At 44.0% G+C, this 25743-nt stretch overlaps 1 protein-coding gene across 1 annotated transcript in view; it reads left to right on the top strand.

Annotated features, from left to right (window-relative positions):
- Positions 1–25743, top strand: part of LOC136826554 (alpha-2-macroglobulin-like) — a 440224-nt gene that overhangs the window by 42976 nt on the left and 371505 nt on the right. Inside the window, 2 exon segments of the mRNA XM_067083736.1 lie at positions 18912–19150; positions 19677–19793. Of these exon segments, the coding sequence (XP_066939837.1) occupies positions 18912–19150; positions 19677–19793 (356 nt within the window).

Below are 25743 nucleotides of genomic sequence, written 5' to 3'. Positions count from 1 at the left end.
AACTGGGGACTGCCAAATACTTGTACTGAGTTGTCTAATGCTTTTTTTCTATATATGGAAGAATCTGTTACCCCTATCCTCTTTAGTAGCATTTTGAATAAGCAGTATGTACTGTGCATTATATAAATATAAAAGGGAATATGTAAATTCAGTTGTTCTAATATGAATACTCCCTACACCTTCATATGCGTATAGGAGATTCCCATTGCGCTTCACATGCCTCAGCTGAATGTAGACTCGTTCTGCTGATATCTACTGGCTTCCTGTTTGCCCTAGCCTGCCCTTGTCTGATCCTACCACGTGTGGTCAATTGCTTTCAAGCCAAGCACGTGATAAAGTGTACCCAGATGCTCCTGCATCTCTAGTCTCTCATTAACTTTGCGTGTTTTTATGGGGTTTGTTCTTTTCCCCCGACTTACTACTGAACTCATATTTTGTTTGTCCTGTCGAAATGTCGTTTCTAGCTTATAGATTAGGTCTCTATCAGTGAGATAGAAAGATACCCACTTGTAACTGATCACGTGATCAAGTGTTGGCGTGGGAGTGTTGTTCAGTCTTGCCCATCTTTCAACAAAGATTTTGTGTGTTCTTTATATGAAACTCTGTGAAGTGTAGTGTTGAGAAGTTTCCAGCTTTGTTGGTAATAGTGCATTAGTTCTTGAGTGATTTTGAAGTGGTTTCATGTTTCTGCCATCACTATGGGAGGAAACCAGAAGCACAAATTACGTCGACCAGATTTACCCCGGGACGAAGACTGTGCAAAGAAAGTTTCTCCGTTCCATTAACGAACTACATGGGAGATGGAAAAAGCAACAGAAGAATCATCGGTCGCCTTACCCATCCAGGGACACCCCCTGCTCACGTTCTAGAAGTATAACATGGCATGGTGCTTCCTCAAGGTATGAGTGACACGAGGAAAAGACCCATCTCTCTCGTCAATGGTCCAAGCACTGGTCTGTCATTCCTCGTCCTCAGTCGCCATACCAGTCCGGGCACACCACCTGCTCACATTCCAGAAGTGTGTTGTGGTACAGTGCTTCCTCAAAGTATGAGTGGCATGGAGAGAAAAGCCATCCCTCTCATCAATGTTCCAAGGACACCTCCCGCTCATGTTCCAGAAGCGTGACGCAGTACAGTGCATCCTTGAAGTATGAGCAGCATGGAGAGAAGAGCCGTCCCACTCCTCAATGTTCCAGACAACAGTCCCTCCACCTTTCGCCAAGTTGGGACACCGACAGAGAGTCAAAAGTACGTCCACTCTCGGATAGGAGAGACAGAGACTGGAGACTGAACACTTAGTCACCAGAACAGGAGGAGGAACGGAACAGACTGGGACCGTCAATGTCCAACCAGATAAGTTCGTTGGATTGGGAGAGTAACTGGACCTGGCTCTTCAAGATCTACCAGATGAAGAAATCAGCTTTGCAGACTTCATCCTAAAAATAAGACCATTAAGACTTCCAGAACCTAAGAGGGGAAACTCCTGGTCTCCAGTGGTGAAGTCTGCTTTGTAGGAATTGGATGGCCTAATAGCAAGGGAGGAAGGTTCTCTAGCCTTCTCCAGGTCTCAGAAATTGCTGCCCCCTCCGTTGACACATCAAGCTAAATGCTACGTTGTGGAGAATCCAACCTCTCTTCCCAGGAGTGTGAATGCAACACTTTCCCGGTGCTCTTCCTTGGAAGCCTTATGACAGATAGGCTCTAAGCTCACCAGTGGAGAATTGGTGAACTTTGATGTTGTCTTGGGCAGGACGTTGAGAGCTGTCTCCTGGCTAGACAATTGCCAAGGGCAATGGTGAGGCAAATTAAATAGTCAGTTCCCCTGAATCATGATTGGCAATAAAAGATTTTTTCTCACCATCTGGAAAAGCCTTGAAATATGCAACAAAACATAAATCTTAGCAACAGTCCGTTGTCTGATGTGTCTGGATACTTCCTTCCAGAGCCTCTGAATCAAGCATTTGCAGACAGGAGAGAAGAGGCCAAAGACATTCTCTCATTAACCTCTATTAAGGCAACTCCAAGATGATAGACCTACAGTTTCAACAGCCAGGGAAGGAGACTTCATGGTCTCCGTGGATCTTCAAGACGCATATCTCCACATCCCAGTACATCCTTCCTCCAGGAAATTCCTCCTGTTTGCTGGGAAAGTTATTTACCAGTTCAAGGTTCTCTGCTTCAGCCTAGCGACAGCCCCCTTAAGTGTTTACCAGTCTTTCAGCTAGTATCAGAATGGGATCACAGGAGAGGAATTCATCTACGAAGATACTTGGACAGTTGGCGCATTTTAGCAAGGACAGTGAAATAAGCCCAGAGGGATGGGACTTGGCATTAAATTTATGCAAGATCCTGGGAGTTCTGATCAACCCCAACAAGTCAGACCTTATACTGACCACAAAAGATCAGATATTTTGGCATGATAATCGACACAGAGAAAGCAAAGGTTCTACCCCTCACAGGAGAGAATAGCCGAGTTCCTGGAAATATCCAACCTGTTCCTGTCCAAGTCTCTCCAACCAAAGAAGAAATGGCAAATTCTAATAGGTCATCTGGTGTCGATGGAGAAACTAGTTCCAAGGGGCAGGACCCACATCCATTCCCTGCAGTAGAGTTTAAAGGAAATGGACAAGGGGCAAGCAAGACTAGTGAAAGACCTAATAGCAATAACAAAAAAAGAACAAGCAGGATCTGCAATGGTGGAGAGATCCACACAACCATCTGCAGGGACTGCAACTAAGCCAGTCAGCTCCAGAGATGCTAGTATACTCAGACACATCCTGAAGGGGCTGGGGTGCCCACCTGAACAGAAGGCACGTGTCAGGCAAATGGTTTGGAAAGGAATGTCGGGAACACATCAATGTCTTGGGGATGAAAGCAGCTTAGTTTGCTTGGCAATCTTTTTAGGAGTGCCTCCAAGGGAAGACCATGGTAGTCATGAGCAACAACACCCCAGCTGTCACATACTTAAACAGGCAAGGAGGAACGCTCTCCTGTGTGCCAAATCAATTAGCCGTAAAGATACACGAATGGTGAGAACTCAAGGGACTGATACTGATGGCCAGATACATCCCAGGAAAGAACAACATTGTAGCAGGCACCCTAAGCAGGCCTGACCAGATAATAGGGTTAGAATGGTCAGTGGAACAAGCAGTGGTGGACAGAACCTTCAAATTGTGGGAGGGTCCCACATTGGATCTGTTTGCAACATCAAAAAATCACAAACTGCCCTATACTGCTCTCCAGTCCCAGACAAAAGAGCTGTCCTGCAAGACGCATTCCAACATCAGTGGGACAACACGGATGTTTGTGTTTCCCCCATTCACCCAAATCTGGAAGGTAATAAACAGGTTGTTCATCTCCACAGGGTCTGAGGATTACACTGGTAACTCCAAAGTGGCCACAAGCAGAGTGGTACGCAGATCTCCGCCTGCTAATAGACACTCCAAGATAACTGCCTCTATCCCAAATTTGTTGAGACAAGAGCACAGCGGCTGAGTACATTGAGCAGTTGCCGCCCTCCAGCTTCACAGATGGAGACTATCCAGCAGCTGCTTAGAAAGAAAGGCTTTTCAAGAAAAGTTGCAGCAGTCATTGCCAGTTCTGTTAGACAGTCCTCCCTCAGCCTGTATCAAGGAAAATGGAAGGTGTCCCTGGTTGGTGCAGTAAGAGGAATATACATCCCCTCAAAACAGCTGTGAAAGATGTAGCAGATTTCCTCCTTTTTCGGCATCATAAAAAGAACCTCTCTGTATCAGTTAAAGGCTACAGGGCTGCCCTTTCTAAGGTGTTTAAAACAAGGGGAATAGACTTTTAAGAGGTTAGAAAGAAATGAGCAGGATAAGGTTACTGCTGCTTTATTGAGGACACAGGCGGTTTATATAGCGGTGGACTGACGTCATGCTGAGGAGTACAATGAGAACTAGGGTGACCTGAGGTCAATAACATTTGACAATAAATACAATGAACAAATACATTTTGAGTTACACAAATGGACACTAACGAAGTTGAATACATTCTGATACCCGAGAAAAAGAGACATATGACATACAAGTTGGTAACAGGTAAATATTTACATAAATCATTTTAAATGATTGGGTATGACTGAATCTGCGTGATCCGTTATCCTAGGAGCGGCGATCCTAGGAAAGGCAAAGAAAACTGGTCGCCACCACAGAAAACCCGCTTAGCGGGGACTTTACAAATACCCCCCCCCCAAGACGTGGGTAACGTCTGATTAATCGACGTATCTGCTGGGGCGCTGAAGAGTGCCGTGGCTACGTGAAGTGAGGGGGGAGGCGGTTGTGCTGTGTGTGGGAGCAGCTGGCTGTAGGTGTGGGCTGATGTTTCCAGGGGCGGACGCGTGTCCTCTTTCTGCGGCGGCCCGGCTGCAGCGACAACTGCTCAGGCGGAGGGTGCAGTGTGGTGACGTTTGTGTCCTCCTCCAGGAGGGCGGGCTTGATGCGGTTGACCGACATCCAGTCGTCCTTTCTGTGAAGGGCGAGCCAGAAAGCCTTATTCCTTTCCAGCACGCGGAAGGGCCCCCTGTAGGGCCTGGTCAGTGGTGGGCGGACGGCGTCATCCCTGATGAAGACGTGAGCGGTGGGGGGGCAAGCCGGGCGGCACGAAGGCGACTGATCTGTCCATGTATGTCCACTTACAGGGGGCGAACTTGCCGACTATATTGCGAAGCCTCTGGACTGATGGGTTGTGGCGGTCCTCTGTGACTAATTCGCCTGGGAGTACGAGAGGCTCTTCGTAGATTTTCTCAGCTGCGGACGGGTCGCCGTTGGCTCTGGGGGCGGTTCTCAACCCAAGGAGGACCCATGGCAGCTGGTATTTCCAATCCTCAGCAGTGCAGCGGGCCATGAGGGACGCCTTCAGGGACCTGTGGAAACGCTCGACCAAGCTGTTGGCTGCGGGGTTGTAGGCGGTGGTGGTGTGGCGAGCTGTCCCCAGCAGGCATGCCAGGGTGGACCACAATTTGGATAGGAAGGCAGGGCCCCTGTCGGTGGTTATGTGGTCCGGGACGCCAAACCGGCTGATCCAGCTGAAGAGGAGGGCCTTGGCGCACGCACTGGCGGTGGCTTCCTGCATGGGCATAGCTTCGGGCCACCTGGTTGAGCGGTCGACAACCGTCAGGAGATATCTGGCCCCGCCTGACGGAGGAAAAGGCCCTACGATGTCGATGTGTATATGGCCGAACCGCTGCCCCGGTTGTGGAAACTCGCCTACTCCGGACTTGGTGTGATGACTAAGTTTGCTGGTTTGGCACCGAAGGCACTGTCTCACCCAGGTCCTCACGTCCTTCCGCATTCCGTGCCAGACGAACTTCTCTGTCAGCAGCTTGGCCGTCGTCCTGACGTCAAATACCTGGCGGCGACAGGAGGCTGACACCAGGGGGTGAGGCTGGCCGGTGCTGACATTGCAGAGGAGATTTGGACCCTGGGGGCGAGGGCCACGTCCCTCCACTTCAGGGACGTGATGGCGGTGCGGTAGGCTGGAGTCTCCGGGTCGGCTGCCTGCTCCCGGGCGAGGTCCTCGTAGTTGATCCCAAGCTGCACCGCGTTGAGCTCAATTCTGGAGAGGGCGTCTGCTACAGGGTTCTTCTTGCCGGGGAGGTATTTGACTGAGCAGTTGAACTCTGCGATGGCCACGAGGTGTCGTTGCTGTCTGGAAGACCATGCGTCCCCCTGCTTGGTGAAGGCGTGGACCAGCGGCTGGTGGTCTGTGTAGATTGTGAAGGGCGTACCCTCCAGGAGGAATTTGAAGTGCCAGACTGCCCGTTATACTGTGCAGAGTTCCCTGTCAAAGGTGCTGTAGCGGGCCTCCGCAGGGTTGAACTTTTTGCTGAAGAAGGCGATGGGCTTGGGGGTGCCGTCAACGACCTGTTCCAGGACGGCTCCGCATGCGATGCTACTGGCATTCGTCGTCAGTTGGAGGGGGGCGCTGGGCCAAGGTGGTTGCCTTGGTGAGGGCGGCTTTTGTTTGTCCTGCCGGGCAGGTCAGCGTGCAGGGCGCTGGCAGCGGTGTGGAGGAGCACGAGAGCCTCGGCGCGGGGGAGGGCGCGGGTGATATGGGCGAGGGGGTAAACGCCTGAATCCGTGAGGTTTGCAGTTAACTGAACGAGGGAGGGGATGTCCGCGTCCATGCTCGCTCTAGCCCTCTCAATTGGAGTGGGATACTTGCATCAATATGCGCTTGGGAGCGCGCTTTGTGAGTCCGCTAATGACGCTGGTGATTTGCCGACGAGAGTCAGCATGCCTGAATGTTGGTTACAGCACCGTAATGAGTCCACTAGGGGCATGGGTAGTTCCTGGAGCCAAGACTGAGTCGCTGTATGAGTCCGCTAATGGCTCCGGGAACCACTCCGGGTCACCACTTTAAGAAGTGCGAAAGAAACAAGCAGGATAAGGTTACTGCTTCTTTACTGAGGACACAGGCGGTTTACATAGCAGTGGACTGACGTCACGCCGAGGGGTACAATGAGAACAAGGGTCACCTGAGGTCAATAACATTTGACAATAAATACAATGAACAAATACACTTTGAGTTACACAAATGGACAATAACGAAGTTGAATACATTCTGATACCTGAGAAAAAGAGACATGACATACAAGTTGGTAACAGGTAAATATTTACATCAATCAATTTAAATGATTGGGTATGACTGAATCTGCATGACCCGTTATCCTAGGAGCGGCGATCCTAGGAGAGGCAAAGAAAACTGGTCGCCACCACAGAAAACCCACTTAGCGGGAACTTTACAGACTTGTCAACACCATGGGAATTATCAGATATGGTGAAACATTTTGAAAAAAGTTGCTCTCGCAGAGTTTGAAAGCTGCCTGAGTTGAGTGTCACCAAGGTCCTAGCTTCATTGACAAAGTCTCCCTATAAACAGATCAGGACTGCTTCGCAGCGAGACTGGACTTTAAAAACAGTGTTCCTCTTGGCACTGGCACCAGCAAAGAGGGTAAGAGAATTACACGCCCTTTTGTTCAAGGTCACTCATACCTGTGGTTGGACGGAATTGGGGTTTACATTCCTCCTGGAGTTAGTAGCAAAGACACAGAACCCCTCCACACATGGTTTTTCCATTCCCTCTCTCAAGGACTTTGTGGTGAACGATCAAGTGGAAATGCTACTATGTCCAGTCAGAGCTTTGAAAGCCTTATCTGAAATGGACAGTCTCCCACAGACCTGTGAAACGTAGGTTGCTCATAAGTATAGTCTGACTGAAGAAGATTTCAAAGTACATGGTCTCCATATGGCTGAGAGAGGTGATAAGAGGAGCTTACAGTTTGGATGGTAGTGCATGCCCTGTCCCAACCAGAGTCAAGGCACATGACATTAGAGGTATAGGTCGTTCAGCAGCCTTCAAGAAGAATGGCACGGACAAATCCTGCGTGCAGGCATCTGGGAGAGACAGATGACCTTTAACTCTTTCTACCATAAGGACTTAACTCATAAGTCCTTAGACACATTCACCTTCGGTCCAGTTTTGGCAGCACAGTAGGTGGTTTCAGATGTAGAGCTACTCCATAGCTCTGTCCCAAGACAAAGAACTGGAACCATAGCCTTGTGACTCTAGTGAATTGCCCCATGGAAAAATGGGAAATCTAAAGTGAATACATTGAAAAATGGGAAATCTAGAGTGAATACATTTCACAGAATGTTGTTTTGCAGATTTAGATACTGGTCATACCACATTACTTTTTTTATAGAGAAATTGACCTCCCACCTAGAGATGAGTCTCCTAAACTGTATGAAGGTGTAAGGAGTATTTGTATTGGAACAAATAACAAATTAGAAATAAATTTGTATGTGTTCCTACACGATATACAAACCCTCGATCCTTTACATTAGGAATTACCTTCAGCGAAACTGGAAACGGCCGTTAAACTTTCAAACAAGGTGATTAGGTAGTTAACTACTTTATGGTAAGCAGGTGTCCCTCCTGCCCGGATGTAAACATTCCAGTTTGCTTTAGGCCATCGTGCTATGCAGATGTGTGTGCTTGCTCTCTGCCCTGATTGCCGTTACACTGCTTTTCCTGGTGGGATCTTTCATGTTTTTTGATTTTGGGTATATTTTTGTGTTTGATATTGTTTTGCCAATGCAAACCCATGAATCATCTACAGTAATACCCTGAACTTGTGCGATTTGAGTTGTGCAAATTCAGACACATGAACTTTTCATTGGAACCTAACTACAGTAATTGTCATACACAAGTTTTTCACAGATACGCGAACGTTTGCGAATACTGAGAAACCCTGCAAAAGTGTTTGTTTAATTTTTAATGTAATTTATAAGTTTTGTTTAATTTTTAATGTAATTTATAAGTTTTCAAGCTCTGTGTAAATTAAATAACATTAAATAATAAAAGTAATTATCTCTCTCTCTCTCTCTCTCTCTTTTATTTAGAAGAGAGATTTTTATGGTACATGTTGTTTATTTGTTCATCTTTTGTGAAGAAGCTCACAGACAAAGCTGTCAGGCATGTCAATTTAACATGACAAGAAGGGGAGCATTACTGATTAGCGGGTCAAAGGTTTCTCTCTCTCTCTCTCTCTCTCTCTCTCTCTCTCTCTCTCTCTCTCTCTCTCTTGTTCGTAGTTAGCTCAACCTGTGTATTACTGTTTCTCTGTATGTCTTTACCTGTACAGTGGATAACTTTAAATTGATCTAATTTTACCTGCACTGTCTACAAACTGTAAATGTGCCTCTCTAAAACATAGAGACATTTTCAGACAAAGAGAAAGAGACAGAATAAAGAAGTTTTTAAAAATAAGGTTGAGAAGACTCCTAAAAATAGATTGGTGGAATGGGGTGAGAGAGAAATAGTATACTAATCTTCACTCTCTCCTATATTTTCATGTCAACCATCTATTTCTTTTTTTAAGGGTAATGTATTAAGCTAACTTTTAAATGAAATTACAGTAACTGTAATTTAATTTAAAAGTTAGTTTAATACTTTGGAATTATGATTAGGGTCATATTTAGTGTTTAAATTCTAGAAATAAGCATTTATTAGCTTTTTAGAGACCGTGCCAAAGTTGCACGGAAGTTTGCCTCATGCGAGGGGATCTGGAACCTAACCTTGCGTAAGTTCGGGGTGACTGTAATCCTGTGCTGAAGGCCATCACCCCTCAGCGTGTGTCCTGGGGCTGCCAACAAGGGCCCTTATGATGTTGACCCTCATGCCCTCTGTACCACTTGTAGAGGGCATGACTGTAATCCTGCTTCGACTTGTGCTGAGTGCTCTTGGTCACCTGCACAGTTGGCGAAGTTTACTGGGAGGAAATAGTATAGGAGGAAGGCTGCCAAGGCATTATGGGAAGGATATAACTCCTACTATGCCTTGGTAGCTAACCCTTCCTCGTTTCTTTCCCCTGGTAAATTTCCCCTTCTGTCTGTCTCTCCTTCATTGTTTTTACTCGCTTCGTCGGGTGAAGATTGCCGGGGGACGGGGTGGGATCAAGATGACCTCTTCTCGGGGGGCCTCCACTCTCTCCAAGTGGGAAAATTTTCCCTCGGAGTGAGAGGAGTCTCCCTCCACTCACCCGACTTTTGCTTCTTCAGGTTTGACGACCGAGCAGTGTGAAGCAGCCGATCGCCATGAGGTAGCTGAGTTCTGGGGTGCCTGGATCACCTTGGGCCTCTAGGGCTCTCCTTCAGTGCAGGGTATCCTGGAGCACCTGAGGCGTTGCCTGGTGGTGACGCATGCTGCTACAACCTCTACCAAGACCATGGTGACATATGACAGCCTTCGCCAAAGTACCAGCAATGATTTCCACTCACTTCCTGACTCTCCCCCAGGATGCAGACACACCCCCCCTCCCCCAAGATACAGAGGACCTTTGCAGAGATCATCGCAATGATTCATCAGCACAGTTATCTTGGGGAAGGGGCCACAACCTCTTCTGTGGATCGTCCTTTGTGCCTTGAAATCCTTTTGGGTCCCAAGAAGGAACCCAAGGCTTTAGTGAGGCTGCTGTGGTCTTCACTTAGCGAGGTGGTACTCGACCAGGTGAATAACCTTGCCTCTGGGAAAGAGAATTCACTTCAGTTGAACCGCTTGGACAAGCTCCTTCCCCCTCCTCTGCCTCGACAGAAGCGGTTCTACACGCCCTCGGAGGGGTCTTTGCTGAGTGAGCAGGTTGACCCGGACCTGGTTCGTCTAGGCCTGGGTCTCTTGCTGCAGCACCTTGCTGCGGAAGGGGTTTCCCTCTTGCAGTAAGAGGCAGCAAACCTGGAGGCCACCACTATGGCAGCTCTCCAGGCAGTCCCCTGGTTGGATCTGTGGTCTTTCCCTGTTTCCAAGGTTGCCACCTCCTCGGGTGCAATCATCCCTGGAGAGACCTATGTGTTTGGGAGACTGTGCCAGTCTGGAGTTAGGGCTATCTCCTATCTGGTCCAGCAGATGGCAAACCTGTGGGCAAACCTGGTGCTAAAAAGGAGGGACGCCATCCTGAATCAGATCTCCAGGCCTGTAGGTCCTGAGTCGACATTGACCCTTAGGAATGGACCGTTGCTGGGTTCTGCCTCTCTCTTCCCTGGAGAGTTGATAGATGCTATGGTGGACAAGAGATGGGCTGAAGACAACGACTGCCTTGTCCTCCAGGCAGTGGCCAGGACCTCCGGGTCTTCGCGTGCCACTGCAGCCCGGCCCTTGGGTCAGGCTAGGACTTCCTCGGTCCCTAAGAAGACCCAGGCTGCAAAGGGGGCTCGTGGGAACACCCAGCCTTCTTCTTCCTCTGCCAAGAAAGGCGTGCAGTCGCATCCCTTTCAACCCTCTTTCCAGTCGGGGAAAAGTGGCAAAGGTAAGAAGATGAAGGGAGGACGCTAGGGGCAGCATTACCCTCCAGCTGCTGTCATTGGTGGGGGGTGCCTGTCGAGCCATTGGGCAACATGGCAGCAACATGAAGCTGAGACCTGGGTAGTGGATGTCCTTTGGGAGGGATATCTCTCACCAACAACCTGGTCCGTCTCCTCACCTACGTTCCTGGCTCCCTGAAGGATCTCGCACTCAAGGAGGAGGTGCAAATGATGCTGAAGAAGAGCGCTGTAGAAGTTGTGTCGGATCGGTCCCTGGGTTTTACAGCCACATCTTTCTCATAGAGAAAGCCTCAGGGGGTTGGAGGCTGGTCATAGACCACTCTCCCTTGAACCAGTTCGTTCGCCAGACTCTGTTCAGGATGGGAGCAGCATACTCAGTGTTCACTTCCACCAGGGAGAATGACTTCATACTTACAGTTGACTTGAGAGATGTGTATTTCCAGATACCCATCCATCTGTCCTCTCACAAGCACCTTCACTTTATCCTCGGGGAAGTGGTGTTCCAGTTCAGGGTACTGTGTTTCGGGCTCTTGACCGCTACCCAGGTGTTCACACGAATGTTCACCCTTGTGTCAGCTTGGGCCCATTCGCATGGGATACATCTTTTGAGGTATCTCGATGACTGGCTTTTCCTGAGCTTGCAGTTGCAACAGGATACAGATCAGCTTCTCGAGTTCTGCTACAGCCTAGGGGTCATAGTAAATCTCAAGAAGTCCGATCTCATTCCCAAGCAGAGGATAAAGTACCTGGGTATGCTGATAGATACGGTAGCAGCAAGACTCTTTCCCCCTCACTCTTATATCAGCAGGTTCAGGAAGGCAGTGCAGCTGTTTCTGTCTCAACAGAAGCACCCAGCTCATCAATGGCAAGTCGTCATTGGAGAATTTGGTCCCTCATGGGCGGCTTCACCTTCGTTCTCTCCAGTGGAGAATGAAGGAGTACTTATCCAGTTTTGAGAACCTCAATCCTTTCCCATCCCTCTCATTGGAGGAAGTGAGACAGGATTTGGACTTGTGGATGGACGATAGGAACCTCTTAATTGGAGTATCATTGCATACTCCTCCTCCTGACATGCTTCTGTTCTCAGATGCATCAACCGAGGTATGGTGTGTGCACCTGGAGGAATTGCTGACTTCGGGAGTGTGGAACAAGCACCTTCACATTAACATCCTGGAACTCAAGGCGGCCTTCCTAGTCCTCCAAGTGTTTCAGGATCGAGTGATGGGACACTTGGTGTTGATGAGTGACAACACCTCAGTAGTGGATATGTCAACAAGCAGGGGGGTCTTGTATCCCTCCCGCTGCATCAGTTGACATTGCAGGTGCACAAATGGGCAGAAGCTCACTCGTAGAGCTGTCAGCCAGGTACATTCCAGGTAAGAGGAATGTTATGGCAGACAGGCTCAGCTGTCAGAATCAAGTGATAGGGACAGAGTTGTCCCTTCACTCAGACATCACAGAGAGGTTGTTCGAACTGTGGGGGCCATCGATCTGTTTGCCACCCAGCAAAACAGAAAACTTCCAGTCTTCTGCTCCATCATGCCAGACCCATAGGCTGCTGCGGAGGACGTGTTCCAACACCTGTGGGACAACCTCAATGTGTATGCCTTCCCTCTGTTTTGTCTGATTCATGAGGTGATTAGCTGGCAGTTGATCACCCTGAATCTCAGGATGATTTTGGTTGCTCCCAAATGGCCACAGGCTGTTTGGTATCCTGACCTGCTAGCTCTGCTGTCCGAGGCACCGAGAGAGATTCCTCCCTGTCCCAACCTTCTGTGTCAACCACATTTGAGCAGTACCATCAGGCAGTGCAGTCCCTGTGTCTTCATGGCTGGAGACTATTCAGCATCTCTTGCAAGTGAGAGGCTTTTCTTGCTGCACACCAACAGAGATGTCTGGATACCTCAGGCAGTCCTCTGCAGTGGTATACCAGGGAAAATGGGCCATCTTCTGTGGTTGGTGTCATAGACGGGGTCTCTCTCTGGTTAGAGCCACTCTTCAGCAGGTTGCAGACTTCCTCGTCATCCTTCACCGAGAGAAGCTTCTCTCTGTTTCAGCTGTAAAAGGCTATGGGGCCGCACTTGGCCTAGTCTTGTGCCTGAAAGGTGTAGACATCCCCTCTTGTTTGGAGGTTTCGCTACTGATGAGAACCTTCAAATGGTCTTGCCCTCCCAGGGACCTCAGGACCCCTGGGTGGGATGTGACCTTGTTCTTGGGGAGCCTGACATGCGCACTGTATGAGCCTTTACGAGAGTCATCAGACAGGGATCTGACCCTCAAGACCATCTTTCTGCTTGCCCTGGCATTAGTGAAAAGAGTAGGCAGACTTCATAGACTTTCTTTTGATAAACATTTGAGGGGATGGAGATCAGTAACGCTTAACTTCGTCCCGGATTTTATTTTGTGAAAGCTCAGAACCCGTCAGTCTCTGATGCCAGATTCGAGCTCTTCACAATCCCCTCCCTAGTGGACTTTGTTGATAATGATCCAGATGAGATGCTACTTAGTCCTGTTAGAGTGCTGCGGTGCTATCTGAAGAGAACTTGATGTCTCTGGCCTGAGTGTCGACAACACTTCGTTAGTATTGGTTCGTCCAAAAAAGAAGTGTCCAAGAACATGATTTATTTCTGGCTTCGTGAGATGATCAGGAGAGCTTATTCTGTAGCTGGCAAAGACGACACCAGTACCCTCCGCCTGAGAGCTCACAAAGTCAGGGGCATTGGTCCAACCCTCACATTCTGGAAGAATCTGTCGGTTCCTCAGGTACTGAAAGCTGGGATGTGGTCTTGACAGACCACCTTCACATCATTCTACCTTCGGGACATTGCCCACAAGTCCTTGGACACTTTTTCCTTGGGACTTGTGGTGGCTGCTCAACAAATTGTGTAGCTAACCCGGCTCCTCTAAGAGGACAGGTAGCACCTCACCTAAGATGTTCAGTTATGGAAGTAAGGGTGATTACATGAGTGACTGGCCTCTCTTCCTCCTTCCTCTTCATCCTTCTGTCTCTTCCTTCAGGCAGAGAGTGGAATTCAAGCCGACACATGCTGGAACTGGCAGCCAATGCAAGTAAGTCTATGCTTTGAGCATCCATCCTATTTTTCTATCATTAGATTTATAGAAGCAAACCCACTCCTCCCTCAGTCTGTTTTTTCCCGTTGGTATTATATCATCTTCCCTCGTGACCATTCTTTTATGGAAACTTTTCTTGGGCTCCAGGAAAAAGGAAGCTCCATGAACCCTCTCTCTAGCAGCGCTCGTTCCTGAGCACCTGTTCATCTTCAGAGCTCCTGGCTCCAGCTTTATGGTTCTGAATCCCAAGCTTCTGACACCTGTTCCAGAGAGCTCAGCTCTTTCTAGCCATACTAGGCTCCCACTGCTGAATGCCTAGTTCCCTTTCACATTTTTATTTTTATTTATTTATTGATTTTTTAGAGAATTATGTTGGACTGCAGCAGAAGTCGCCACTCCCGGTTTTGTTCAAGACCATTGTTACCCATGGCCAGACTTTTGTGTATCTTATGGACTTTCCAAGTTCCTATAAGCATGTCAGATATTAGTTTTTAACCAAGTACAGTTCCTCATATGTTGTCAGTCTGTATGAGGTGTCATCGAGTCCATGCAAGGCATATTGCGCTAAGAAGTCAATCCTGCCCTGATGGCCATGTGTCTGTGGCTGTCAAGTATCAACAAGGTCTGCGACTAGTCCATTTGGTTGTCTGCGAGTCTGCATGAGGTTCTACAAGCTTGTTCGCTTGCAGAGACCAACCGAACAGTCCTGTTGTCCATTCTCCAGGGCGATTGGGTGGAGTTCCTGGATATGTAGGATACTTCATTTCATGTCCACATACAAACTCCGAAAGATATCTCAGACCCGTCCTACAAGACAGGGTCTTCCAGTGCGAAAATTTAGGCTTCGACATCTACGGCATAAGACCTTTCTCGAGTCCTCACTCTGCTTACTTTTGTCTTTCTTTCTGACCATGAATTTCAGCCTGTCCCACAAGACCAAGAGGGACAAAGAATCATAAGAGAACTCCGCTGTTTTTTCCCCAAAGACCTGATTTTCATTGGACTTATGGTGGTATCTGTCCGAATTTAGACTTGGAAGAAGTGCCTCATCATGAGACTAGTCTTAGACTGCTTCTCACTCCTTGCTCTAGTAGAGGGAGCTCACTCAGGGAACAGGGAAATTTCTTGGACATGTCCCCAGGGGAACAAACCTTCACATGTATGCCAGAGAGCTGAGAGCCATTCACGTAAGACTTCAGTTCTTCTTGACCCTCGCTAACTCATAGACTGTGGTATTCCTTTAGACTAGATCACATTCCTTACTTTTTTACATTAGCTCTCGCTACCAAGTGACGAGGGTTTTTCTGCGGACGATAAATCATGTTTTTTCCAACTGGAATTTCCGGCGGTTGAACTGAGCTGTCAGAAAGTCATGCATACTCTCGAGTGGACCTTGAATCCCCTGAACTGTCGGGTTATGTTCCTCTATGGGCCAGGCCAATCTTGACTGTCTGCCACCTTAAAGGAATCTGCTAGTCTGGGCATCTGACACCTTACTGCAAGATCATCCCAACCTAGACCTCTAAGCTCTTCCACTGCTTGACATGGTCAAGGAAGGGCTGAACTTTCTCATGCTCATCAGAACGTTACGACGTTCCTCGTAGCCCCATACTGAACCATAATTTATGGTTTCTGAATTGCTACAGTTGATTGGTGGACTCTCCAAGAATCCTTCCACTATTCATTTCTTCTCGAACAATCTCACTCCAAGAGACACCAGATGGTGGTATGCTCTTATGCGTACAGGCTTTGGGCTGTCCAGGCACTTGTCAGGAAGGAAGGAAGGGCTTTTTTCAGAGGTGCTACAAGAAACATCTAGCTCAGTATACCAATCTTAAGTGAATGATGTTATGAATCGGGTGTCTCAGACTATTGAGTTTCTTCCTCTGAGACACTTATGACTCAATGGCAGCATTGCCTTTTTTTTATCTGAGAGGATATAGAATCTCTAAAGTTCCTCTTTTTAGGGGTATCGAGCTATGTCTGGCTCATTAACACAGTTTGCTCATTTACCCTGGGGGTTTTTAACCAAGAACGAAGACGTTTTCCTGACCTGGAACTGTTCTCTTCCTCTCAAGAACTTAATGGAAGAGAAGACGGTCTTGACAGCCGGGGACAGTGCTTCGGGCTCCCAGGAGCACCCTCCAGCCCGAGCCTTTACCTAGTCTGACTTCCAGCTTGCCTGGTGCCAGCTCTGCCCCTAGCTCATAGGTGTGCCCTCCAGCTCCCAACCGATTAGTTATCTGGCATCCAGCTCAGCTGGCGCCACCTACATCCTGGCACTAGCTTCCGATTGTCTGGCGCCAAATCTCCCCACATCCTTGGCTCTGGGGAAGAGTAGGAAACTCTCTTTTATGTTGGAATTTTCAGGTATTACCTGAGCAGGATTGGAAGCACAGGGGGACATTAATAACCTTTTGTGTTCTGACAAGGACCTTTTTTTTTGCCCTCTAAGAATGCATTGATCTTCTTCATGTATGGTCTTGGATTATGAGACCATTCTTAGTTTCTGGAGATCATTGAGCCTACTATTAAATGAAAGCTAGACGTCCGAACAAATTCTACCTCATTAGCCTTCATGCATATACACCCCTTACGGCCATCCTGCAATCGACCTACTGGAAGTGTAATCTATTTTTGCTTCTCACCTTTTCAGAAAAGTTTAAACAGTGTTAAATTTTTTTTGCAGTACCTTTTGATTATTAATAACTGGCTTGGCATCGCGGAAGGAAGCATAGGATTTTCTCCTACTACAGTATCTCCTCACCTTGTAAGGTGCCGAGTTTTGTGAGAGCTGGGGGAGTACAATGTACCTGGAGCACCCACCACTCTCAGTGGATGGGTCGTGGTCTTTATTTCAGTGCAGGTGACAGCGTTATCTAGTTGTTTTATTGTGGTACTGCACCCAGGGCAAGGGCACTTTTTGAAGTTTTTGCTACCCTTCGTTAACTCCTATGCTGCAAAACTTCCAATAATGCTTTGCTAGTTTTGCTAGCCATCAGACCTCTTCTTCGCTGCAAAGCTCACACTTAAGTAGCAGGTGCTTCTGGCTATACCGCCATGTTGCTACAGGTTAAGTTGAGCACCAACCAGGGCAGTTTTTTTACTGCAGGCTCTCTTAACTAATAAGGAACGACAAGCATTGTTTTCAATGCCAGCAACTTTTTCTATTTCAAATTCATTACATGTCTTAATGTTTTGGAGTAGAGTATGCCCATGTATCCCACCTCCTGTCAATGTGGGAATCAGCTTTGTAATTACTTGGTAAGTTACTTATATAAAAATGACATTTTTATGATAAAATAAAGTTTTATATATACTTGTGAAGTAATTACATGATTAGACCCCTCCCGCCTCGCCTCCGATGGACCTATGGCTTATACAGAATCAGATTGTCTGCTAAGTCATTCCTAGTATTCCCATTAGTGGTTGGAACCAGTCGTCTGCACTGAACTTTGAGGCGTTACCTACGAATTTTTGAATTTAAGCTGCCATGCAAGAGGAAACTATAGCTATGTGATTACTTGGTAAGTATATATAAAACTTTATTTTATCATAAAAATGTTTTGTTACTACTTCTACAACTATTTAAAGACTTGGCATTTTCATCGTGCCGCACAACCAGCATAATCCTATCAAAGTTGAGTCGAAAAGCCGTCAAGTTGCTGGTATTGCTCCTGCAAGCATTTTAATATGGAAAGTATTATGCAAGAAAGAACAATTTGTGTGAAGTATGAAATGAAATTACATTTTCGTCAGATGAGTTTCTAATAATACAAAAAATGGATTGGTGAATGTATATTTGAAATAAACTACTTACTTATTAATTTTTTTTTGTAAAGAATTGACCCTCTAAGTTTTGCGGCCATATGTTGCAACACCCACCTTGCATGTCAGTTAAATATGAATGTACACAGGTTCAGAACACTGTTTTCTAGTCTTTACATTCATCAACTTGACCTTCCAAACTGGAAAATTATACTGTAGCAGCCAGGTGCGTTGAATATGGTTTGATTTTATTAAGGTCAAATAAGTGTCATTCAGGGCAAAATACAGACAAAAACAAGAATTGAAAGAAAAAACATAAATTCCTTTATTTGATAAATGATGTGGTAATGATATGGTCAGCAAAAAATGTTTAGTTTCTGTCCATTAGACCTAGGACTAATTAAGATATCCTGTGTTCCTTTACACAAACAACACTAGGCTTCATGTTTCGACTGGCCGCACCATATAGCAAGCACAGGTTCACACAAAGAAATTTACTTTTGAATCAGTCGTGTGAATGCTTTCTTAGTGTTAGGGTTGGCTTGCAAACTTTTCTTAAAACGTGTCATATCAGTGGAAAAATGTAAACATGTTTATATCTTTATTTTGTGTAAAAAATACACATATGATACATAACATAAGATTTTGTTGTATTAACAAGGTTACAAACGTTGCATTAAAGACTATTGACTCTTATTGTTGTATGTTTGAGATCCATAATTAATTGAAATATTTTTGAGTGATAGGACTTCCTTATTAAATAAGTTCTGGTTACTATGCAGAATGCAGGGTGAATCAAAGGAAGAGAGCAAAAAAAAAAATTCTTACTATAGTAGGTATTTATTAAATAATGTTAGATTTCTCAGAGGCAGAAAAAGGGAAGAACAAAATGGGATGAGGTGCTAAATGTTACATATTGCCCCTCTTTAAAAACAATAGAGCGAGAATAACAAAAGCAGTATGTATATGTAAATATAGGCATTTATATTCACACACCTATAATTTATTTATTTATTAATTTCTTTATTTAATTCACTTTTCTGATAGCTTTAGTTTTGTGCTGTTCATCAATTTTTCTGTTTGTCAGTTACTTTGCTTATTTCCAGTTATTTTTATATGTCCCATACTTATTTTTCCTTTATGACTTTGTTTTGGTGCCTAGATTTTCTCTTTCATTTAATTACATGATTTTAATCATTAATTGTTCTTGCACTGCATGTCTCTCCTCAGGCAAAAGTCACCTGTGTGATAAAGTGTTGGTCCCATCACTGTCGCAGCGTAAAGGCACACTTATTATCACTGGGGAACTAGGAGGGGCTGCTGTGTCATACGAGAAAAATCTATTATTTGCTACTAAGGCCTCAAAGACTTTTATTCAAACAGACAAGTTCCTTTACAAACCAAGCCAAGAAGTGCAGTTTAGAATATTAACTTTGGAAGGACCTTTTCTTAAAGTCTCTACGAAGAAGGTAAGGAAATTATTATTTTTTTTTACCTCCGCCAAGGTTATGTAATTAATTTTGGTGTTTTATGTTTATTAGCAGGATTATAGAAAAATGTTGTATCGAATTTTACCAAACTTTAATCAAAAGGTTTGTGGCTTCGTGACTTGCGGCAAGTAATAGGACCAACCTTTGGGAAAAGAAGAGACCCTTTGGAGGGAGGATTAAAAGCTTCGAGGCACTCGCATTACACATTTCACAATTATCTTTACTGTATTACCCCTGCCGAAGAGGTTATGTTTTTGTTCCAGTGTTTGTTTGTTGGTAGGACTGTACTGGCAGCAGGTGATTGGATTTTGGAAGAGATAGAAATGTAACTTAATAAGGAATCATTAAAGGGGTGGATTTCTCCCAAGAGTTGGCAGTCTTTGAATTATCTTGTTGAAGTAGCATTAATTTAGTTGTTTTATGTACTGCACTAAAATAATTTTTTGTTTACCTTTGTGAAGTTATTTTGAAGTGAAAATCATGTAAAATCATTTATCTGTTGCAGTATCCACTGATATGGGTTGAAACTCCCTCAGGAAGCAGAATTGTTCAGTGGAATAATGTGGAAAACCTATCTGGCCTCTTACACCTGTCCTTCAAACTGTCAGATGAGCCAGAGGAGGTAAGTTTTTCCTTTATTTTCATTCCAACCCTTCATTAAACTCCTGATGGGTCCATGTTTGGACTACTTTTAACCTATGATTTGTTGCTGAGTGGTCCAAGGGAGGGCCATTCAATTTTTATCACATTCTTGTTTTTCAACATTTCATTTTAGTCAGAAATACATATGGTATGTCAAACAAATGCAGTATCAAGAAACTGATGTCATGTTTTTAGGGCTAGAGTGCACCAAAGGAAGTGTATGACTGTATTCACTGCTATTAATCAGTAAATGCTAGAATTTATGGAACAATCGACAAGTTAGTAACAGATTAAAAGAAATCAAACCCACTGTTTGAATGCTGAATTCACTATATCAAAAGGACAGACACATACAAGTGATTTTGACTCTCCCCAGGACTTTTCACTCTCGTTTGATCTATGGATATTTGTTGAATAGCTTATGCGATCCAGTTCCTATATCTACAGACTGTAGAATAACACTAACAGATAAAAATTTTTTTGTGTGAATGTCCAAAATATAATTGACATTGAATATCAAGTTTTGGAAACAAATTGATTAAAGAAATTTTTTTAATATGCCTATCATTTTCAGTTAACCCAATTATAAAATGTTTAAGAGCTGTAATTTGATAAAGAAAATCTAAACCTTATCATTAATAAAGAAAATTCCTTTGGGCCAGCCCCATGAGAGCAACTTCAAAATGTCCACTCCTTACACTACCTCGAAGGGACGGCATCACATATAATTTGAATATCCTGAATGGATGGCATCACATATAATTTGAAAGGTTCAAGTGTAAGCAGATCCGCTTGATAGGACATTACAACATTACAATCAGCACTAGTCTAGTTACAGAGATGGGTGAACCAGAGAGAATGCGGAGAGTCCTATCTCCAGAATCAGCCCACCCCATGAATCCAGGCCCCAGTTCCAAAGGAAAATTCTGCCCTTGAGACATAAACATTAATATCTACGTTTATAACTCTTAGGTCTAAATATTATTGGGTGGTAGACGATCCCACCACAACTACTGTTAGCTTCGGATATGAACTCCAATCCCAGTAGCAGCACCCATTCTCAAAAATCCAGACAACTAAAAGAGGGAGAGGTTGGACAGTAAGATTTAGATGATGCATGTAAATTCTATATAGCAACTCTCCAAAGATGCAACTAGGTAAAATAGTGTGCCAGATTTGTGTTAGGAAATCATAGATATAGAGGCTGGACTGCACGATGAACAAATGCAAATAAAATATGAATTAGAGAGGAGAAAAGGGGGAGGGGAACAGAGAGGAAAAAAATAGAGACTTCTAGGGTCAAACAGGGAGGAGCGAATCCCACAGGTCGAGTATCCTCTTCTCAAGGCTTCACCACTTCACAAGATTTTGCAGTAGAGCCCTGTGGCACCTTTAAAACAGTCTCTCATCGAGAGGGTTTGGAGGCACAAGGGGAGTGGGCTGTCCCAAGCAAACACATGGTCTTAAGACTGAGCACAAACAATGTGAGCTAGATGCACAGACTTATTAATTGATGATCGCACAGGATCACACTTGAAAAAGTCAGGAGCAGTTCTCTTATCTACATGGGCTGGTGCAGGAGCCCCTGCCCTGCCAGAGGCTCGACAATCATACTTGTGATAGAGAGTCCTTGCTCCTGTATGAGAAGAGAGTGTGCTTGCATAAAGCCCAACAGAACTTGCCAGAGGTCTTAGACTTCCCCTTCTTCCTCCTGTTTGGGAGTGAGAAATCAAGGATGAGATGGAAGATAAGCTCATCAAAGAGAAGGAAGATGACGGTGAGGGAGAGTCCCAAGAATGCTGCTTCCCTTGCCACTCGCTAATCTTGCTGGTCTTAAATGTCAAAGGAAAAGTCAAGGCAGGAATCAAAAACAGGGGATCCAGTACTGGAAATACTACTGCTACAGGAAGTTTCCCTCCTTTACAGCAGCTGAAGCAACATCTACTGACACAGCAGGAGCAGCAGGCAAAGGAGAGAGCTTCTTTTTCTCCCCAGCCAGGTTGTCTAAGAATGCTACACAAGATGGGCTGCAAAGAATTTTTATTATAGGGCAAACCCTCTGCATGTACTCCAAGGAAGACGTCTTCTTCATGCCTGGATTGTCAAAGGCAGACAAGCAAGAGAGCAAAGCTGCTGCTGGGGATGAAGTCCAACTAGGGGGCCACCAGACTCACAGCAGCATTATTCTCAAAAGAGAGTGGGTGGAAGAACTTTATTCTTTATGGGTAGCTAGCATAAATAACATTAAAGTATATCACTGGAAAGGCAATTTATCACAATTGTACATAGTGTAATAGAAGTTATTGCATCCCTTTTACTCTATTTCTGGTGAATTTTTCATAGGAAAGTAATGAAATTTTTGTTCTTTTGCTAACTTCAACCTCAATTTATCTTTATATTTTTTATTACTATTATTATTTTCTTTTGCTTTTTCTGAACGTATAACTACTCAGCTTCATGGAATGTAACTGCAGGTATTAATATAAAGAACATAAAGTATATATGTAAAAGAAGATGTAGTCAGTGAGAAACTTCTTTACTCTTCAATGGACATGATTTTCAATAGTCAGGTGAGTGAATTGGTTATTTTATCACTGGCCTTAGAACTCTTGAAATTGTTTTCCTTTTAGTTGGCTTTGGAGGTTATTGGTCAGATGCTGATTCTGGTAATTCAGTAATTCTTTGGTCCCATTAGCAAAATCGCTATCAGTCCATGTCCACTTGCTGAAGGTCATTATCTAGAATCTAGACTAGAGTATCCAGATAGTAAACATTAACTTTCCCTGGTGCTGGACCATAGATTAATTAATTAGCATATGTATCAGAAGTGAAAGGCATTGGCTGTTCCATATACAGTCAACCCCTAGTATTTGTGGGGGATGTGCACCACTGTAGTTCTTCTTTGGAGGATGGTAGAGCTTTCGACTGGCACGCTGTTGGCCCAGCGTTAGACTCTCGAGCCGCCAATGAAGAATTAGAGGAATTTATTTCTGGTGATAGAAATTCATTTCTCGTCATAATGTGGTTCGGATTCCAAATAAGCTGTAGGTCCCGTTGCTAAGTAACCAAGTTGGTTCTTAGCCACGTAAAAATAAGTCCAATCCTTCGGGCCAGCCCTAGGAGAGCTGTTAACCAGCTCAGTGGTCTGGTTAAACTAAGATATACTTAACTTTTAACTAGCCCCTGCGAATAGCTCAAATCCACAAATATTACAACCCCTCTAAAAACACTTATAGCTGCCTATTTTGATACTAGCTCAAAACACCAAACCCCCCCCCAAAAAAAAAATGCTTATACCTGAATATTTTAATAGTTTTATGTAATTTGTGAATATTTCTCTATGAAAAATATCGCGAATTGGCGAATTTTTCGTAAATAATGTGTAGAGTCATACCCCAAACTTATGCGAGGTTAGGTTCAAGAACCCCTTGCGCAAGGCAAATTTTCGTGTAAGTTTGGCATGGTCTCTAAAAATGCTAATAAATGCTTATTTCTAAAGTTTAAACACTAAATATGACCCTAATCATGCTCCCAAATAATTAAGCTAACTTTTAAATGAAATTAATGTTACTGTAATATCATTTAAAATTAGCTTAATACATTACCATTAAAAAAAGAAATAAATGGTTGACATAAGAATAGAGAGTTGGAAGAGAATTTCTCTCTCCCCTTCCGACCAATCTATTTTTAGAAGTCTTCTCAACCTCTTTTTAATAACTTCTTTATTCTATGTCTCTTTTTCCATGTTCTGAAATGGTTTTTCATGAACAAACACTGTTTTTTATTTGGATTAGCACAACTCTTAGTTATTATGTCTCTATGTTTTAGAACATATTTGCCTCACTAGCACATTTACAGTTCGTAGACAGTCGAGGTAAAATTAGATAAATTTAAACTATCTACTGCACAGGTAAAGACGTACAGAGAAATAATAAGTTGTAAAAATTTGTGAGTTCTAACTACGGACCAAAGCGAGAGAGAGAGAGAGAAGGGTTGTCTTTACTTAAGAGAGTGAAATTATTTATCAATTATTACGGAGAGAGAGAGAGAGAGAGAGAGAGAGAGAGAGAGAGAGAGAGAGAGAGAGAGAGAGAGAGAGAGAGAGAGAGAGAGAGATTGTCCTTACTTGAAATATCAAGGTAAATTATTTATGAATTATTATGGGGAGAGAGAGAGAGAGAGAGAGAGAGAGAGAGAGAGAAGTTATTCTTAAGTTAGATATCAAAAGATGGGAATTTGTGATGTATGAAGGAAAAAGCAAGAAGAGAGAGAGAGAGAGAGAGAGAGAGAGAGAGAGAGAGAGAGAGAGAGAGAGAGAGAGAGAGAGAGAGAGAGAGAGAAATCCTTTGACATGCTGTGGGCAACAATTGACATATTTGACAGCTTTGCCCTCGCCCGTCTCTTCAAAGGTTTCATGAAAGATTGGGAAATATTTGTTTGTCTAAAATATCACTGGGAAATGATATTTGTTTGTTTAAAATATCACATAATTTACTATAGAAATGTATAAATTTTGTAACTACAGTCATAGTATTACCATTATTATTATTATTATTTAATCTTATTAATATTTGAAAATGAGTACTTATTACAGTATTAGGTAAATCGTTTATCATACAAAACAAATAAACATATAAGTGTAACCATAATAATTTTCTCATCTCTTACTGAGATAAGAGAATTTTTATGTTTACATGTATATGTTTATTTGTTTTGTTGATAAATAAATGATTTACCTAATAATAAGTACTAATTTTCAAATAATAAGATTAAAAAGTAATATAATAATAATAATAATAATAATAATAATAATAATAATAATATAATTGTAATTACAAAATTTATACATTTCTATAGTAAACTGTGATATTTTAAACAAACAAGTACCATTTCCCAATCTTTTGTGAAACCTTTGAAGAGAGGGGCGAGGGCAAAGTTGTCAAATATATCAATCGTTGCCCACAGTGTGTCAAAGGATTTCTGGTACTGTATATATGTTCCACAGAGAAATTCGCGAATAGGTGAAGCCGCGAATCTGGAACTGCGAATAGGCAGGGGTTGACTGTCAGTAAATTACCAAGAAATTACATAGCTAACGTTTGTAACAAGCACGACAACTCTTTAAAAATTCGCGATAGTGCTTCTTTTGTTTTTGTGTAGGTGACAGACCCCACCCACCATCGGGGAACACAGGAATCAGCATGGCAAGTAAGCTCAATTTGGTTCTGCTGGTTCTGGTATACACATCAGTGCCATTTGCAGCAGCTTTTTTTGTTTTTCAGTCATCTTTGCAGATTTGGTGAAGCACAGTACATCAGTGCCATTTGCAGCAGCTTTTTTTGTTTTTCAGTCGTCTTTGCAGATTTGGTGAAGCACAGTTATACTTTGTTTTGGTTGTGCAGCAAGCTATAGATGGTTTATTATCGTAATTTTGATCAGTTTTCTAGTATTTTCTGAATTATGTCAGATTCTAGCAGTTTGAGTATTTGCTATTGCAGTAAAGGCTATAAGACTAGGCTCACTTGCTATGATCCTCATTCAATCTGTAGTAAAGGTAGGGGGCATTGAGAAGACCTGTAATGAATGTACATCAGGGGATAGTAAACTGTGGAAGATTCTTAAGTCTCACTTAGACAAATTAGAGAGAGATCGGAAGAGGAAAGCGGCTTCTAGAGGTGAGAGACAATCTCATAGTGTAGAAACGATGCCTAAACCTAGTTAAGAGGTTAGTCCTATTTCTCTCCCTACTACTCCTGTTCCTACAGTTTCTCCTATTCCTTGCCCTCCTACTGTTCAACCTCCTACTTCCATGCCTGGCTCCCTTGCTTCTGATTCTAATGCCATCGCCAGTCTTGAATCCAGGTTTGATAAGAAAATTAACCGAGTTTTAAGTACAGTGGCAGAGTTAGGAGCTTCCCTGAAAGTGATAA

This window comes from Macrobrachium rosenbergii, chromosome 41, assembly GCF_040412425.1.
Source record: "Macrobrachium rosenbergii isolate ZJJX-2024 chromosome 41, ASM4041242v1, whole genome shotgun sequence".
NCBI lineage: Eukaryota > Metazoa > Arthropoda > Malacostraca > Decapoda > Palaemonidae > Macrobrachium > Macrobrachium rosenbergii.
This window is presented reverse-complemented; position numbering and strand designations above follow the sequence as displayed.